General features: G+C 43.1%; 1 protein-coding gene across 3 annotated transcripts in view; it reads left to right on the forward strand.

The window, feature by feature from the left end:
* The window catches only part of LOC100703873 (xylosyltransferase 1), a 41,830-nt gene that overhangs the window by 9,618 nt on the left and 14,911 nt on the right, over window positions 1-17,301 (forward strand). For all 3 annotated transcript variants that reach the window (XM_025906472.1, XM_025906473.1, XM_003442574.5), the window contains exons 2-7: window positions 1,506-2,058; window positions 4,716-4,882; window positions 6,892-7,094; window positions 14,406-14,486; window positions 15,245-15,461; window positions 15,797-15,973. In XM_025906472.1, coding sequence (XP_025762257.1) covers window positions 1,506-2,058; window positions 4,716-4,882; window positions 6,892-7,094; window positions 14,406-14,486; window positions 15,245-15,461; window positions 15,797-15,973 — 1,398 coding nt within the window. The remainder of the gene's footprint in view (window positions 1-1,505; window positions 2,059-4,715; window positions 4,883-6,891; window positions 7,095-14,405; window positions 14,487-15,244; window positions 15,462-15,796; window positions 15,974-17,301) is intronic.

Consider the following 17,301-nt stretch of genomic DNA (forward strand, 5'->3'; position numbering starts at 1 on the left):
AAGGTTATTTTGTGGTTGGATGGCTGGCTGCTCCAGTCTGCATGCCAAATGTCCTTGGGTAAGATTCTTAACTCCAAGCAGCTCTCCAATGCATCCATCAGAATATGCATGAGTGTGAATGTTGGATAGAAAACACTTGAATGGGTGAATGAGGGATGTTGTATAAATGGCTGAGTGCTCAGGTGGAGTCAGAAAGAATCAGTCCATTTACCTTTGTTTTTGTGTAACAGTTTTTCCTCTCTGTGGTCATTTTGACATGATTTGTGTGCGTTTGGCATTCTGTTGTTGTCACTTTGCATTTCTTTGAGGTTTTGTTTTGTTCTTTTGGTTGTTTTGTGTCTCTGTGGTATTTTCAGCCTCTGAGATGGCTTTGTGTTTGTGGCTGTTTGGTTTTCATCGTGTTTTGGGTTTTTTTTTGGGGGGGGGGTGTCTTTTGCATCTTTTGGTGGTTATTTTGTGTTTGTGTTTAAATTGTTGTTAGCAGGTTAAAGAGTTTAGACATTTTTCACAGTTTTCTGTTAAATTTCGAGACTTTGGTCCAGACCGACATATTTCAGAGGTAAGAAAAAACCTCCAGTCAGATGTTTCAGGACAGATAACAAAGAAGGAAAAGCAAAAGTGTGTGTGTGTGTGTGTGCGTGTGTGTGTGTGTGTGTGTGTGTGTGAGAGAGAAATCTGTCTCTTGCTGTACTCTGGAGGTTTTATTCCTGGATTTCACACTTATAATAATGGCAGGAGAGCTGAAAATGTTCACTGCGGCAACACACACACACACACACACACTCACACTCACACTCACACACACACTCTTTCCTCTAAGCTGATATTACAGATGAGATAATGAAAGGTTGACTGAGAAGCAGGTGGCAAGAGCTGATATTACTGTCTTCCTGCTGGGTGTGTGTGTGTGTGTGTGTGTGTGTGTGTGTGTGGACACTCTTTATGCTGGGTAAGACAGATATGGGGAGATCTGTGGGATTAAAATACTCATCGAGGTCATGTGGCGATGCTGCTGAAACACAGACGACCACCAGGCTCTGATTATAGCGCTGTGGACCCGGCGTGTGGACGAGTCTTTGCTTCTGCTGTCTGTTTTATTGTGATGGGCAGGAACAACATTTGATTCATTCCAAGGAGATAAACAAGCTCACGTGGGTGTAACACGTGGAGCTGCGTGCAGGAAGCTGCATTTAACATGTATGTGAAGTAGGGATAGCCTAAAGGGTCCAAATGGTCTTCCTGACTTAAGCATTGCTCCCGCCCTGTCCAAACTTTCCTTTCTAGCCTCATCACTTTGAGATTTAGCTGGAAGTTTTTTATTTTCTTGCAGCTGGCTCTGGTCCACGTCCATCACTTTAGTATTTGGATTCAAAATGATGATGCAAATTTTTTTTCTTGAAAAATGCATCATATAGTTGTAGATGGGTACACAGCCTGTCTTTGTAACTGTTAAAGAAGAGTTTGGTTTGATCTTATTTAAGATTTATATTTGTCATACCTTGCAGGACGTTTACCACTCGCACCGCCCCAAAGAGAAAGTCCACCTGGACAGCAACAATAATGAGAACTCGGTCCCCAAAGACTTTGACACCATCGACAGCAACAGCAACCTGGGGGCCCGATCACATAACCAGCGAGTGCCAGTCGGAAATGCCAAACGTAAGCTGGAAAAGAGCCAAGCGCAAAGCATGCTGGGAAAATCTGCCAACGAGGTCCTCAAGTACCCTCCCATCCAACCGAGAGGGCTGGGCCACAATCGCAACCACACCCACATCCGTAAAGCCCACCCCAAGCTGCCAACGGTTGCAGCGCCGGCTCAGGGGTCCAATCCGGATTCACCGTTCTACCAGACCAAGAAGCCGGCTTCTCCTCCGCTGCCGCCTGGTCTGGAGGTGAGGAAGGAGCAGCTGCAGTGTGAGATCAGCGGTAAAGAAGCCATTTCAGCTCTTTCCAGAGCCAAGAGCCGGGAGTGCCGGCAGCAGATAGTAGAGGTGTACTGCAAACACAAAGAGGGGACGCTGATGCCACAGAAAGTTCCTCGCTACTGCCCCGCAGAAGGTAAGATCACATCTCAGTGTGTGCAGGTAACAACAGACGGGTTTCATATTATTCACAGAACCAACAACAAAAAACATCAAACTCATAAACATCCTTAAATTTTAGGTTAAAGGAGGTTAAAGGAACGTGTTCTTTATTTTCTGCTGCATAAATGTTGTTCAAACCTTCTCTTTGTGAGGGAGAGCCAATCAGAATAAAGGGAGATGACTGTGGACCTCAAATAAATTGTTTTTTTGAAAAAGTGAGTCATAGTCATCCTCATTACTGTCATGAATTGGAATGTGAAGGGTGAAAAACCCAAACGCAGGCTCCAGAAGCCGATCGATGTGATGAAGCAGAGGTCAAACAATCTGTTATGTTTATAAAGTCCAAAAATAAAACAGAAGGACACAAAGTAACACAAAGCAAGTCCAAGAAGCTCAGAGAAACACACAAAACAGGAGAGAGGAAACAGCTGGGTAACTGAAAACAGCTGAAACTAATCAAAGGCAGGTGCAAGACACTTTACTGTCAAAATAAAACAGGAAGTAACCTAAACAGAACAAGTAACACAGACGAAGACTCGGCAAGATGCAGGAAGACCCAAAAAGTCAGACATGCTAAACACTAACAGAATCAGATTACAGAGATTACTTGACGTTAATGGAGACGTTAGATGGAGACATGCTTACTCTTACTATGACTGTAGCGTATGTAGACATATTATTCAGTCTGGATGAAACTTACTGTATAAACTGTGTTGGATACCAGGATTATACACATCTAGATTTAATCTATATTTAATGCACATACATTACAGTACATGTTGGCTGTGCAGTTTATAACAGCATCCGATCGATTTTTCATTGATTTCTAAAGCTGTGCGTTTCTTATTTACGATAAATCTTTCTAAGAAAATACCCAAAGACGGCTGCACGGGGCGAATAAATGTGTCACTTCAGACGGCTTTCACATTGTGAGCTGTCTCACAGGCATTTATTTATTTTTAATGTGGCAAAGGTGATAAAATATTTTTGTTATTTACATGTGATCAGTTGCAGTGAGGGTACCAGGAATGTAGTGTCATGCATATCTGTGAAATAAGTATTCGTCAAACGGTGACGGTAACAGTGCCTGTAAATGATTACTGTGTTTTATATAATGAACATGTAGCTTGTGAAGAAGAAGAAATATATGTATTTATTATTGTGTATTGTTTGGTGTTTATGAACAGCCGTTTATGCCATCTGAGTATAAATGGTGACATAATGAAGATATAAAGAAAAACCTGATAAGTTGATGTGCATGTCTTTGTTTTTAATACGTGAGCGAGTGTCCAAAAATACGAAACACAGGACCGAGACAGTTTGATAGTTTTTACTGACCATCTGAAGGATGGATGTGTAGGTGGCATCAAGATGAGAGCTGCCCACCCTCTTTGTCTGAACCTGGCATGAAGATATAAAAAGATTACTTTGATAATCTGTAAATTGCACGTCCTGTAATGTGCTCTACCTCGCGTAGCTGACAGCTGTGGCGGTGCGATCCATCACTTGTAGCCTGCAGGATGCAGTCTGCTCTGGGTGTCAGCGCGACTAAATTTCCACGTGTATGAGCACCTCGAGATTTATTCATAGTCTGCATGTATTAACCTATGATTTTAGGTCTGAAATATCCTTTCATGTTAACATAGTGATTCATTTGTCAGCAAATGAATGGGCGACAGATTTAAAGACAGAAAGGACATGAACAAGTGGCTGCTTTGAAGTGGCAGATTGCAGTAAGTGGAAAAGGGATTTTTGCCTTCCAAATTTACCCTTTCAGAAACATTTTTAACTGAGCACGTGCCGTAGATGCAAAGAGGCATCCCTCACGGGTGCCAGCTCTATTTTCAGGGACTTGAAGCATGAATGGACACAGAGGAGGACGATGCTCATCCAGCATAATTACACCCTAATTAAACAAGCAGTTTGTAGTCTTATTTTTGGAAAGGCTGACTAACGATTTACTCAGGGCCGTTTGAGGGTTAATTTATTTGATTATAGGTTGTTTTGATGACACACCAGTGGTTGTATCCTCAGAGTGAAGCTGGGCATGCGTTTGGTCTTTTAAGGAGTTTGGTGTTTCTGTGCACGTCCCTGGGCGTATTTGATGCATCTCTGCCTCTGCGTCCGACTCAGCTGCCTGATTGCTGTCATTCCCCCCTCAAACTCCAATCCCAGCATGCTCCACAGCCCAAAAAGGTCACTAATTAAAGCCAAGCAAGCCAAGACCCGCGGGATGAAGAGGAGGCATTAGGCTGTCAGAGCGTTTGTATGTACAAGATTTGGCGCAGCCAGCTGCAGACAGCTTAGAAGTGACGCTGATGTCTTAAAAAGGAAACCTTCTGCTTATTTTCAGGTCCATATTTTTATTTTTGGAGTCTATCTTTGTATGACTGACAGTTAAATATTAGCCCTCTTTACCTTACCTGTTTGAATTGAACCATCTTAGCATCAAAAAGCAGAGAAGTAGGAGAATGGATTTTGTTTGTCAGTAATTGCTAAAAAAGAAGGACTATTATTCATAAGACCATAAAACTCACCTGCTAGTATGAAGTGGATGGGATCAACACTTTTCACACAGGCAGAGATTCATGGATTTATCAGCGAGATGTTAACCGACCTCCTCCTGTCCAGGTAAAGCTAATGTGAACGTACAGTGGGACGAGGACGCCTCCGATGCTTCTCCGCCTGTACGGATCGCCTTCGTGCTGGTCGTCCACGGCCGAGCCTCGCGTCAGTTCCAGCGTCTCTTCAAAGCCATCTACCACACCTCACATTACTACTACATCCACGTGGACCAGGTAGGACTGCTGACCGTCACCCAGAGCAGGGTTTTTTTGTAATATCTTAATTTTTCTTGATCAAAATTAAACATTTTTACATTTCTGAACAGCAAACATAAGCAAAAGAAGAAGGTGGTGGAACCAGAAGTCCAGGGGCCACTGGTGCACAGAGGTCATGGTTGGGGACTTTGTTTTGCCCCCATTAAAGAGGTTTAGGAGCCCAGCATAAAGGGTTAAAGGGAGTTCCAGCTTTTATCCCTTAACCAGGCATCAGCTACAGGTTTGGGACTGAAGTGCTGTGCTGTTACAACCAGACTGTGTCCTCTGTGGGGGTTTGAACTTTTTCCAGTTTTTGAAATGGGAATGCTGGAGAAAGTTTGAGACTGGCTTCAAATGATGTGTGAGGGAGGGTCTCCCTGCAGGCTTCCCCCTGAATGGCTGCACTCGTGGGTTTGCAGCTGAAGCGTCTGCAGCTGCCCGGCTGTTTGAAAAGGCTGCTGCTTTCAGTTTTCAGTCGTGTATTCCTCATGAAAAGATGTAAGGTTTAGTCCGCGTGGTTGGTTTATATTCTTTGTTTTTTCTTGTATAAACAGATTAATTCACTTTTCTTGTATATACCGCCTCGTTCTTTTGCTCAGGTACTTCCTGTTTGTGTGATCGAGTGCGCTGGGTTGGTAAAGGTCTGATTTGTTTTAACTTGGGGTCAGGTTAAACTACTTGTGGAACCATGTCTCTGCTCGGTTTGTTGTTTCAGCCTTGGTGCTTTTAATTCTCGTCACATTTCTTTTAGATGAACTTGATAAAAAAGTCACGCTTCGTTGACAAACCTGTCGGTGGAACGAGGCGGGAATCCCCTTTAACCTGTTATGTTTCGCTCTGCTACGCTGAGACATCAAACTCATTAAAATGTGTGGTTTTAAAAAAGCAGGAAAGCATAAAACAGGGAAGAAAACGTAATTAATAATAATTGATGCCAACACTGGGACAGAGATCTCACTTCTGCAGCATGACTTGGACACACTGCAGCTTTAAAGAACAGTTACACTTAATGAACGTCAGCACAGTGGCCTCAGTCATTAGTAGCTCATTGCTACCTAAACTCAACACTGTCGTCAGCGATAATTAAGACAACGATCAGAGAACAAACTGTAGTAATGATGGAACACTCGCTGTGGAACAACTTAAACAAGGATTTTTGTTTGTCTGGGCGTGACAGAGTTTTCTATGGAATACTTAATAACACTAATCCTGCAAAACATCTAAACTTAAACATGTTTCTGATGTAAAGAATGCAGAGACTGTGTGTTATCTTAAGACTGCTGTTGTTGTTTTAGATCATGGTGTGTAAGCTCCACTATAAATTGTATCTGTTGCATTTTTATTATATTGAGAGTTTGCGTGGCTTCAGGCTCAAACAGGTCTCCCAGGGAAAAGAGATTTTCATCTCAGCAGGACTTCCTGCTACAATAAAGGTTGAATAAATAACATTAACAGTCCCATGAGTCTTTGCACGCTCTGTTGCAAAGCTGTCCACAGTCCTAGAGAGCGCCCCACCGCCGGTCCATCAGTACTTTATCTGAATCTGTTATTTTCTTCACGTCTTCAGCTGACAAGCTTTAAAACTTTGTGCCACATTCACCGGCTCATAATCAGACTTTTACATCATAACACGCCACTTTCAGGCAACATTGCTTGTTGCCTCATTTAAACCTGCACCAAAGCATTTAGCAGCAGTGACTACAAAGTCGACAGTATGACGCCCAGTCTACATCTCTTGGGACGAATCCGACACCCTTGATTTCACTCTTGCGAAAAAACACTGTCTGAAAAATGGAGCTAAATGTGCGTTTTTAGTGAGCTTTATAAATCCTGTGAAATGGTTGAGAAAGCAGTTTTGAAGCTCTGTCGATGTCCACAGCAACGAAACTGTTTGAACTGCTGAAAAAATCCATCTCCAGTGGATCCCGGGGGGGTGGAGCCTATCACACCTGTCATATTTCTTACTTGTGATCCCTTCCCTCTCTCAGAGGTCCAACTACCTCCACAGAGAGGTGGTGTCTCTGGCCAGCCGGTATCCAAACGTGCGGGTGACTCCCTGGAGGATGGCCACCATCTGGGGCGGGGCCAGCCTGTTGACCATGTACCTACGCAGCATGGAGGACCTCCTCAGCATGGCCGACTGGTCCTGGGACTTCTTCATCAATCTCAGCGCTGCAGACTACCCCATCAGGTAAGAGCCTGAACTCAAGTTTACACCTGATATTAAAACGTGTTTCTTGATGTGATGACAGTGTGAAGATGAGCCCCAGCTGAAAGTGTCTTGTAGTTTATGTCGCGTTTGCAAATGTGATCTGACTGATTCTGGTGATGTAAGAAAAGGTGGATTTGCAGAAATACAAACAGCCTTTGGTGGATAAAAAACCACAGATCTGTTTAAATGGACAAAGTGGGTGAAAATAAGGTTTTAATAGCTTTTCCAAAACTACCTACTCACCAGTTAATCCCATGAACAACAGTAGCCCCAATGCTGGAAGATGTCTCAGACCTAAAGTTGGTCTAAAAGGTCATTACTTGATGACCTTTTATAAAATTTGTAAGTCAGGCTACTTCCTGGTCTAGATCAGGTTGTATATGTGTTGTTTGCTCTCAGATCCAACAGTCTGGTTTGCTCCTGAATGTAAAAGCCTGACACTGTCAGTCATCATTTGAACGTTAGCAGCGAACAGCGTTGTAATTACAGTCAGCTCTTCTTGTGGGGCTGTGATGCTGATAATCTGTTAACTGACACATTTTTTCTGCCAGTGTTTCTTGCTGGCTTCTTCCTTCCTCGTGCTTCCTCGGCTGCAGGTGTAGCTTTCAGACTGTACCGCAGGTAGAGAAGATAACCTGCGTATGTTGAGCTTGCTTCGTAGTACAGATCCCAGATGGCTGTGGAAGCTGTGCTGCTCATGTTATTGATTTGTTAAAGCACCATGTCAGCTAACAGCCACTAATCTGCCCAGTCCTGTGGGCCTTGTTTGTTTGAGTTGATGCTCTTGTGGTTTATTGGTAACTTGATCTATACGACTGTAAACCAGAGCGGGCCGTGAGCCTGCAGCTTTGAAGCAGAGCATTTCTTCTTGGCTGTCCCATGTCTCAGTTTGATGGGATCTTTTTTTTTGTTGAGTGAAGGGATCGGCATTGATCAGCAGAAGTCCTGAATTATGTGATCCGCTCAGCAGTAACAAGGTTACATAAATAGGCTGGTGGAGGATAAGTTTTGGCTCATCGGTGTGTTTGAACTGGTGCAGGGATGTTGAGAATCCAGCTGCTTCTCGCCTTCCTGAGTAAACGCCTCAGGCAGGTCTTCTAGCAATTTAGGAGCAAGTGTGAGCTGGCTTTGGGGATGTCAGAGGGTCACACATGGGTGACACGTGAAAGGAATCAGCTCTACTGCACTTTAATGCACCTCAGCCAGGATATTGGTTTAAGTTCATCAGATTTCATTGTGACCTAATCAGTTTCAACAGAGTCCAAATTTAGGTGCAAATCTTAAGAGAAAAGTATGATTGCATTCAGACAAATCAATAGCCAGTGTCTTTGTGCTCTTTCTGAGAAGGCTCTAAAATAACATCAAGTATTTATCTGATCCACATTCTTATTTCTTGTAAATATTTATGAATGACTTAAAGTTTTAGGCCAGTTTGTTGAGAAGTTTAATCCTGGAAGCAGACGAATCTCAGAGCTCACATTTCCACCCACGCTGCTCGGACAAAACCAAACTCAAGCCTGTTCTTAATGTTTTGGCATTCAGAGCTACATCACACAGTTGTTCTAATTGGTTTTAGCTCTACCCGTCGCATCCACAGTATGTGCTGGTGTGACAGAGGGTCGGCGCGGCAGGTGGGTGGAGCTTCTGTTCCAGAGACCTATAACGACTCTCTGTGACATCATATAGTTACAAGAGAAGAATAAAAACTGCACCGACCAGCATAACAGTATGTGTACACATATATACATTCAAAGCCAATTTATCAGGTACACTTGTTCAGCTGCATGACAGAAACTCATTTAGGGATGTAGACACAGAAACGCAGGTAGTTGTGGTGGCTGTAGCTCAGGTGGCAGAGCAGGTCAACCACTAATCAGAAGGTCGGTGGTTCGATCCCAGGCTGCATCCTGGCTGCATGCCAAATATCCTTGGGCAAGATACTAACCCCATGTTTGCCTACTGGTGGTGGTCAGAGGGCCCGGTGGCGCCTGTGTCCGGCAGCCTCGCCTCTGTCAGTGCGCCCCAGGGCAGCTGTGGCTACTATGTAGCTTGCTATCGCCAGTGTGTGAATGTGTGTGTGACTGGGTGAATGACTGAATGTAGTGTAAAGCGCTTTGGGGTCCTATGGACTAGAAAAGCGCTATACAAATGCAGGCCATTTACCATTTACCATTAGTTTCCGTGTCTACTTTGGATGTGGCGTGGCTGGTCTGAGTCTTCCAGGATCTGCTGCTCTGGTGGAATTTTCCCACAGGACCATATCTATGGTGTACAGATAATAGTCTGAAAAAGAGAGAAACCAAATTTTCTTTATCAGTTATTGCTGATAACTGATAACTGACAGCAGCCTCGCCTCTGTCAGTGCGCCCCAGGGCAGCTGTGGCTACAATGTAGCTGCCATCACCAGTGTGTGAATGTGTGTGTGACTGAATGTGTAAAGCGCTTTGGGGTCCTTAGGGACTAAGTAAAGCGCTATGCAAATCCAGGCCATTTACCATTTAAAGATAATCTGTCCTTTGGTCGTTAACAGAAAGAGACAAAATAAGAACTACAGTCTTCACATTCAAGTGAGCTTTTATTCATTTTCCCACTTTTTATAATCTGTAAAAACAGGTAAAAGTATCACTCCAAAAATACTTTTTCACATTCACAGTTTGAGTGAACCTCTTTGTAGAGCTGATCAATCAGCCAGATTTCCTGCATGTTTGTCTCTGAGCAGTGACCGGCCACGGTCCACAACATGAGCATAGCACGATGGCGTGCACACTCGCAGCACACCAACATGTCATTAGCATGTGGCTGCGGCCCTTGCTAATGACATTCTTCTCTGTGAGGGAAGAAGAGACAACGTTTGTAATGCATCAATCAGTTTCTCTGATAAAATCCTTGAAAGTTTCCGTCCTGCTTTCCTCTCAGGATGTAACTCATTTGTTTTATTACCTCCAGCGGTTGGTTTGCTGTTTTAATAGACATATCAACTATACATGAACTAATTAAGTCACACACAGCAGAAATACAAACATAAACAAACCATGCATGGAAAAGCAAAGAGAAAGCTGTCACCCTGAAAGGCCTGAGGCTACTCTGATATTAGCTTTTAAATGGAAAGTTGAAGGTGGCTGAAGGTTGTTTAAACTTTACTGGTGGACGGCTGAGCAGCTGAGGTCATTGTTGACTTTGTACACAGTGAAACTCCAAAGTGATGTTTTCAGATTTCCACACCCTGGAGTCTGGACCGAGAGCTAAAAGCCTCACAGATGCAATCAAATTTATTTACTTCTCCAAATCAGAGCTGGAGCCCTAATGCTGAGAGGACTGTTTAAAGCCAGCGTTTATCTAAACGAAGCTGTTTCTGTGGAGAGCTCCAGACTGATGACACGTGTTCATCTTTCAGTCTTTTTTTTTTTCCATCTTTCCGTCCTCATGAGCTCACGCAGACACAGCACCGGCCTGCTGTCCTCCATAGCAGCGATGGTTTGAACATGCTTCTGGCTAAAATCAATAACACAGCTGCAGCATTAGCACCACAGCATCCATCGATAGCTGTGACGTCATGAGCGATGGCAGCAGTGGAGAGGGGGTCACACAGCTTTCTCTTTCTTCATTTAAACATTCAAACGTTTCTTCCAAATGTCTAAACGGTAAGATTGCAGATCAGTCTCTGCAGTTTTCAGCTCTTAAACTGTTAAAGCAGCAGACAGAAATGTGCATGAGCACAGCAGGAGGGCGCGTCAGGAAGTCCGCTCTCTGAGGACGACGTTCAGTTAATCAGGACAGAGAGGAGCTCAAAGTGAACCCGTCACACTCTATATTATTCTTGGACTCTACTAGAGGTGCTTTGAATAATCCTCGTTTATCTTCTCACGGTTCTTTGTGCAGCCCCTCAACTCATCTTCTTGCCCCTCCCACTTAAAGCAAACCACCTTCTGATTGGCTGCCCCTCGTAAGCAGAGTGTTTGTGCGACATGCTCTGATGTTTGCAACATGTCTGTCATAACTAGACCCGCCCAAAAGCATAATCTGATTCTTGGACCCTAATGTGGACCATAATTCATAAAGATTACATCATTTTGAATTTAATCAGACTTGAAACTGGAGATTGAGACCATAAAACCATCAGGAAGGTCACAGATCAGGAGATTCGAGACCTGTTTTCTCGTGGCCTCATGCAGTCAGTCTTAAGATCCACTGTGGAGTTTCTGGTGCCATGAAGTGTCCAGAGTCTGGAGCAGGGGTGAGGAAAGGTTTTGGGAGATCTGGATAAGTAGTGAATGAGTTTATTGATCGCTGGTCCTGATGAACACTGGCAGAATAAGGCTATATTGTTCTGACAGTGAGACGGCTAAACGACGGAGGCTCCGATTTAGCAGAGAGGGGAACGCCCTCATCCAGCTGAGGAGGAAGGTGAAATAAACTTAACGTATGCAGTTCTTTTAGCTTTCATCGTCACGCTATCTTTGCACATGTGTGTGTTGAACGTTGGCAGGAGTCATGGACGGCCCGTCTGTCTGCAGGCAAAAACTTAATCAGATGTTTTTTAAAACAAGTTGTAGTGTTTGCATGTAGATTGCAACAAACAGTTTTTTGTTTTTTGTTTTATAAAAAGTTAAAGGTATGTTTCCATGAATAATTACGTAGTCAGATTGGCCCTCATAAACCTGTGGGCCAGCTGTGGGCCAGCTGTGGGCCAGAGGCCTCACCCAAGGAAGAGACACAACACTAAAATCACCTTTTTCTTTCATTTTGTCCAAGAACAAAGATAAAAACATGATCCCACAGAGCAGTGCTTTGTCCACAGACGCACCGTCGTTCAGTGACTGTATGTACTCACCACTGCTGGCCAGTTTGAGAGATGTGCCAACCCAGTAACTGTGATCAGCTCAGATTAGGAGCTAAATACAAACGGATGATTTCCAGCTGTTTATGTTACAAATGTGTCGTTCATACATTTAAGAAACAAACGTAAGAAAACAATAAGACGATAACATGAAACTATTCTGTTATTGTTGAGTTTCCTTCTAAAATGATTTATTTATAGTTAAGGTCACATTATTTAGAAAAAAAGGTCAGTGTATATAAACAGTGAGTCAGCAAAGAAACACGAATTCGTGTGTCTCAACACGAAGGGAACAAAACAGTTTCAGCTCTAATAGATGTCAAAGCATCCGAATCCACAGCAGCCCCAAGCTACAAATTCTGCTTCTATGCATCCAAACCTGTTTCCAGGTTTTTTATTTTTTAGCTAAACGTCACTAAACGACCACCAGCTGTCAAAAAGTGAAAGTTTTCCTCAGCTAACATAGCTAAATATAATTTACCAAAGTACATGTGAGAAATCTTTAGCGATATACGACCAGCTATAGATTGCTGTGCCTCTGCACAGCAGCAACACGAACACGGCCACAACTGCACACATGCACGCCTGCGGTTCGTCTTAACGACTGTAATCAGCTGTAATCAAAGCGATCTGTGCGTCTGCTGTCCTGTCTGCAGCTCGGGCCGACACCAGGCTCACGCTGTGCGTGCTGGGAGAGTCTGTGTGAGCGTGCAGCCTTCGCTTCGGGCCTCGCGCTGAAGCCGAGCCTGGAAGAGGAAGTAAATAAACTGGGGCAGCTGTCCCAAAAAACAGCCACGCAGCATCACCTCGATTGTTTTTGCACAGTTTACAACAAGAGCTGCATCCTTCGTCAGCAACAGCATCCTGCTTAGACGTACGGCCGTTAAAGGAATTAAAGTCCTCATCAGACACCTAAATGTTTGGTTTGGTGTTGTTTTTGTTCTTCAGGAGGCCAAACGCTCACGACATCATGACAGGATCAGATATGAATGAATTATTACATAATAGGACACTGCTGTGATTACACAGGAGGAGTTAAAATCCGATTATTCCAAAAGTTGGGAAATTCCTGCGTTTAAAAAAATAAAGTTACAGCTTAATGGAGTAGAGTTACTCGAGTAAAAATGGTTTGATAAATAGAATAGGAGGAAATAAAATAACATATTTTTATTTTAAGTAGAACAGCTCATTATGACAAAATAACTCTGAGGTAAAAATTACACAAAAGAATTAAATAGAAAAATAAAGTTAAATACATGATCGCAGTCAGTAAAAATCTAAATAAAAACAATCGAACACCATGTAAAGGCTGAATATAGAACGATTAAGTAAAATAGGTCAAAAAGTGCAATAAAGCCAAAAAAAGAATAAATAGTTACCATATGTAATAAAAATAAGCACAGTACACCAAAAGAGTAGATGAGAAAAATAACACAATAAATTAGCTCTAAGATAAAAAGGTGCTCGATAGATGAAATAAAAGCATGAAAATTTCTTGCCGTGTTGTTTCAGTGTCCGTCTGATTTGGTGTTACGAGCAGCTGAAGTCTGGATGCTTTCAAAAATAGTCCTATGAAGAGTTTAGAGTTGGGGTCACATGACCGGTGGGCTGTTCCAACATGTTGGAGTTGTTATTACTACACCTGGTTTGAGCCTGGATTAGTACTGCTGCTGTTTAAAAGTGTTTTTATCTTCTAAAGGGGGATATTTAGAGAGTAACACAAAATTAACTGTCTTTTATCTTTGTGAGAGCACGGTGTTGTTTCTGATAGCTTTTATATTATTTTAGTTGATTACGTTAACTTTTCACACGCCAGCTTTTACTTTAACTGTAAAAACAAACACCTAGACTCTTTTTTGGATGAAGCTCCAGCTGGTTTTGCACGAGGTGTGGGCCGGGCTTTAGACTCACGTTAGACTTGTTTAATCCAGGTTTGGTTTTAGGTTTTTGTGTTTTTGTATATCTGATATATTTTCCTTTTTTCCCCTTTCGTCACGGCAGTCTAACTTGCATGATGTTGAGATCAGAGTTCTGCGTTTAGCCGAGATTTGTTAAACTGTTTGCTAACAACAGGGATTAAAAACCAGCAGACGTTTCACTTTACCGCTCTGACCTGATGATGGCGCCGAGTGTCACGATCATCCTGAGGGGAAATGTGAACATCTTCTCTGCATTTCATTTTCATCTTTGTAGTTGTTGTAATTTTACGTTTTGAACAGCAGCACTGAAGCTCATGGTGACGTCACAACATGAACATCGACTATAAACCTTGTTGCTGTCAAACTGCTTGTCTTCTAGACATAAACAGACTGAAACTGTTGATACTGAGGTCCAAACACATAAGTCACAGCAGTGTTCGCAGCATGGGGCCGGGGTGTGTTTGTTTCTGTGACCCACACCTCCCGGTCAGATGGAGTCTGATCTGATGATTCACAGCTGTCGTCTCTCCTCAGGACCAACGACCAGCTGGTGGCTTTCCTGTCCAAATACCGCAACATGAACTTCATCAAATCTCACGGCAGAGACAACGCGCGGTAAGAGAGTCTGCTGTGTGCCCCACGGGCCTTTATTAAAACAGTGCAATGAAGTGAAAAACAAGCTGCACAATAACTCAGTGTTACGTTGGGCTGCGGGCCGAGCTGGTGAACCTGAATCGTTGATTCTTTGAACAAGGATTTGAAGCTCTCGGCGTTTGTGAGCGAGGAGCGGGGAGATACTTGGAAATGCTCCTGCGCTTCCCAAAATTATATCCAAGTTAACCAAAGCTCGGTTCCTGGAAAGCCCTTGAGGGGCCAGCGCAGTTCCACTGAAACATCTTTGGCTGGATTCACAGAAAGGAAATCTGTGGGAAGGAAACACTGCTTGCTTTCAGGTTCTTTACATAAGCCTGTGTGTGTCGCAGTGTCAGACGCTGATATGAAATATCATATTAAAAGAAACAGATATAAATACAACGTGTGGGCTAAACACCACACTCTGTTAGGGTTACAGTTGGCACTGGGTGCTGCCCCTCATCCTCCAGGCTTCCAGACGACGTCCAATCAGAGAATAGCTGATGGGAGCTAAAACGGGATTTCAGACAGAGAATAGACTGAGGGAAGAAGTTTACAACTCTTCTGAACCTGGACATCAATAAAAACTGGTCTACTCTGCATTAAGTAAAATAAATAACATTAAAGGTTAAAGGGTGTCAATATTAGGGCCTTTTTTAAGAAGTCTTTATTCTGTAAGTCTTTAGCTGTCTCCTCATTACAGCACGCTTCAGGCTGAATAATCGTAAGCGTCCTCTCAGTTTCATCCGTAAACAGGGCCTGGACCGTCTCTTCTACGAGTGCGACACCCACATGTGGCGTCTTGGAGATCGAAAGATCCCAGAGGGCATTTCTGTGGATGGAGGCTCTGATTGGTTCCTGCTCAACAGGCGCTTTGTGGATTATGTGGTCAACTCCAGGGATGAGCTGGTCGGCAGCATGAAGCGTTTCTACGCCTACACGCTGCTGCCCGCCGAGGTAACACACACGCACACATATGTATAGAACTCTTCAGACACGCCACGCCGATACAGAGTCTGTCATTTTAACAAGAAAACATATAAAGTATTCCAGCAGAAATGATCCCGGGACATCCTCCAAGTCTCTTCTCTTAAAATGAGGCAATATTTCAGCTTTATTTCAGCTCACTTTGACCTGAAACACTTCTAATTTTTCACATGAGTCTCTTTATCATCACAAAAAATGTTTTTTATATTTGATGAGTCAAAAAGCAAAATGAGATTTTTGGGGTTTTTTCTGCATTAAATGCATAAAACGATGATGATTGATAAACGTATGTCTCCCTCCTGCAGTCCTTTTTCCACACCGTGCTGGAGAACAGCGCCCACTGTGACACCATGGTGGACAACAACCTGAGGCTCACCAACTGGAACCGCAAACTGGGATGCAAGTGCCAGTACAAGCACATCGTGGACTGGTGCGGCTGCTCGCCCAACGACTTCAAGCCCTCAGATCTGCCGCGCTTCCAGGTAGGACGCCACGTTTCATGTGCAGCATCATGTGACATCCAACCTGGCTTAGAGCCAATCAGGGCCCAGCATAAAATGTACATAATTTCAAAAAAACATATTTGGAGACTTTAGGTGTAAAACCAGCACAGACACGCGTGAACGCAGGTTTGTGTTTGTGGTTATGAGTAGTCCTGTAACACCGGCTCACATCCCAGCAAACACTTTCCACTTGAGTCTGAGTTTAATGAGTTGCTGACTGTGTCTATGAAATATGATGGTCTAGTAGAATTAGCTCAGCCTGAACCAGCTGCACACAGCTGGACTTCCTGTTTCTTCTGTCAGGATGATGTGCACAGACGTCCTTTGTAGGCTAACCTGGACGTTAGCATTGCCTGGTTCCCTGCTGGGATTTTCTCTGTAAACTGTTGGTTACTGCAGAAAATAAGTCATTGCATTACATTTTCACATATTAATACAACTTTAATGATTCCTGGAACATCAATAATATCATTAACATTAGTCTGTAAGTGACTTAAACACTATCACACAAGAGGCAGCACAGCAACACCAGTGACATTTGTGTGTGGGGTTTATTTTATTTATTTTAATTTTTTTTTTTTTTTAGCAGAACTACACAAAAACCTGATTTGAATACCAGAAAGGTTCACTCCGACATCTTATTGTGGATTACATTTTGGTGGGAAACTTGTGTGAGTGGCTGTTTTTGTTTGTTTTTGGGGGGGGTTTAATTAAACTTGTGAATTTTAGGTCGACTCTGTGAATGAATTAGCTGCTAAAACATTAGCATTTTCTTTAATGTCTCTTGATTAATGTGTACTGTCCCCTAAACCTTGGGAAGCCCTACAGAGAAATCTGTTTGAACGGAATTTGAATGCCCACAGAAAAGAGAGACCCGATCTGATGTGAACAAATAATTAATCCCTCAAAAATTCGTAACAACCAACCAAATCCCTTCAACAATAGTTCCCTGATAGAGAGGAAACTTTTGCTCCTAATATTTACCAGATTTACATCATTAATTTACACAGACCAGTGACGAGTGAAGCTCACAGTTTGCAAGCTGCTTTGGAACCCACCCAGCCTCCCGTTTTCCTGCTGTTCCCGACCTAAAGTCATATCTCTTGTACTGATGCAACTTTTCCACCTCTGAAAACAGAGTCTCAGCCATTATGAGTGACTGTAAGAAGAATCCTGTCACAGTCACAGTTATTATTGGTGGTTTGAGAACACATGAAGTCTGGATAAATCCACACTTGACACTTTTTTGAGATTTACTGATATAAAATCTGGTAAAGTTGTGGCCGTATCATGTCTCAGAAGCTCCG

This window comes from Oreochromis niloticus, linkage group LG4 (genome assembly GCF_001858045.2).
Source record: "Oreochromis niloticus isolate F11D_XX linkage group LG4, O_niloticus_UMD_NMBU, whole genome shotgun sequence".
NCBI lineage: Eukaryota > Metazoa > Chordata > Actinopteri > Cichliformes > Cichlidae > Oreochromis > Oreochromis niloticus.